The 1,046-nt window shown below is 51.1% G+C and overlaps 1 protein-coding gene across 1 annotated transcript in view; it reads right to left on the bottom strand.

Annotated features, from left to right (window-relative positions):
- LOC104537617 (chemokine-like receptor 1) overlaps nt 1-817 on the bottom strand; it is a 1,084-nt gene extending 267 nt beyond the window's left edge. Inside the window, 2 exon segments of the mRNA XM_010180558.1 lie at nt 1; nt 3-817. The exon segment at nt 1 is cut by the window's left edge and continues 267 nt beyond it. Of these exon segments, the coding sequence (XP_010178860.1) occupies nt 1; nt 3-817 (816 nt within the window).
- Between the last annotated feature and the right edge of the window lie 229 nt (nt 818-1,046).

The following is a 1,046-nucleotide window of genomic DNA, read 5'->3' as shown; positions in this document are numbered from 1 at the left end:
GGTGGTAGGGGCTCCAGCAAAGGAAGAAGGTGACGATAATGGTGACGATGATCTTGAAGGGCTTTTTGGACTTGGCAAGGCGGTTTCGACGCAAGTTGATGACAATGGCGATATAGCAGAAGGTGATGATGGTTATGGGAAGGATGTACCCAGCAAGGAACCTGGTGATGTTCACTGTTCGGTGCCTCATCAGTGCCAGGGCTTGGTAAGACTTATTCCTGGAGAGGGAAAAGTTGCTAAAACAAATGACTGAGTTGCGGGTTTGTGCCGTGTCTCGGAAGACAAGAGACGGGCAGCTCATAATGATGCCGATGGTCCAGATAATCAAGCAAACTAAATACGCCAGGTTGGTCGACCGATGGTTTTGAGACCAGACGGGAAAAACCACTGACACGTAGCGATCGAAGCTGATGGTGGTGAGCAGAAGGACGCTGGTGTACATGTTGAGGATGAGGAGGAAGGAGTTCAGCTTGCACATGACTGTCCCAAAGATCCAGTTGTACCGCATGGCCGTGTAAGCGATGTTTATTGGCAGGAAGATGTTGAAGAGGAAGTCAGCAATGGCCAGGTTGAGGAACCAGATGGCATTGACCGACTTCTTCATCTTCAGCGTTATGATTGCGATGACGAGGCCATTCCCTAGGATGCCCAACACGCAAGACATGCTGTAGATGACGACAGAGAGGATCCTCGCAATGTCCTTTGGATCATGGGATGGGTCTGTCCACACGCTGCCGGTCTCTTCATAGTTGTAATCTGGGTAGTCACTGTAATTATCAACGTCATCCAAGTAATTGGACAAATTGGAAAACGCCATTATCTGTAAACAAACCACAGACTGGTCAGTCCTGGGCTCTCCAGATGGTGATGTTTCTCTGCATGTTTCTGCTGAGCAAAGACACGGCATCAACCACAGTGAGCACAGCCCATGGAGGGGACGTCAACGCCCCCTGATGTGTGTGGGCACAAGGGGCTGTAGAGGGAGGGAACGGAGCACACAGGTACGGGAGATCCCATGGGGACCCTGCTGCTGGCCTCGGAGGAAG

Source organism: Mesitornis unicolor, unplaced genomic scaffold (assembly GCF_000695765.1).
Source record: "Mesitornis unicolor isolate BGI_N332 unplaced genomic scaffold, ASM69576v1 scaffold10840, whole genome shotgun sequence".
Classification (NCBI taxonomy): Eukaryota; Metazoa; Chordata; class Aves; order Mesitornithiformes; family Mesitornithidae; genus Mesitornis; species Mesitornis unicolor.
Note: the sequence above shows the minus strand (reverse complement) of the source record. Positions and strands in the feature narration are given on the sequence as shown.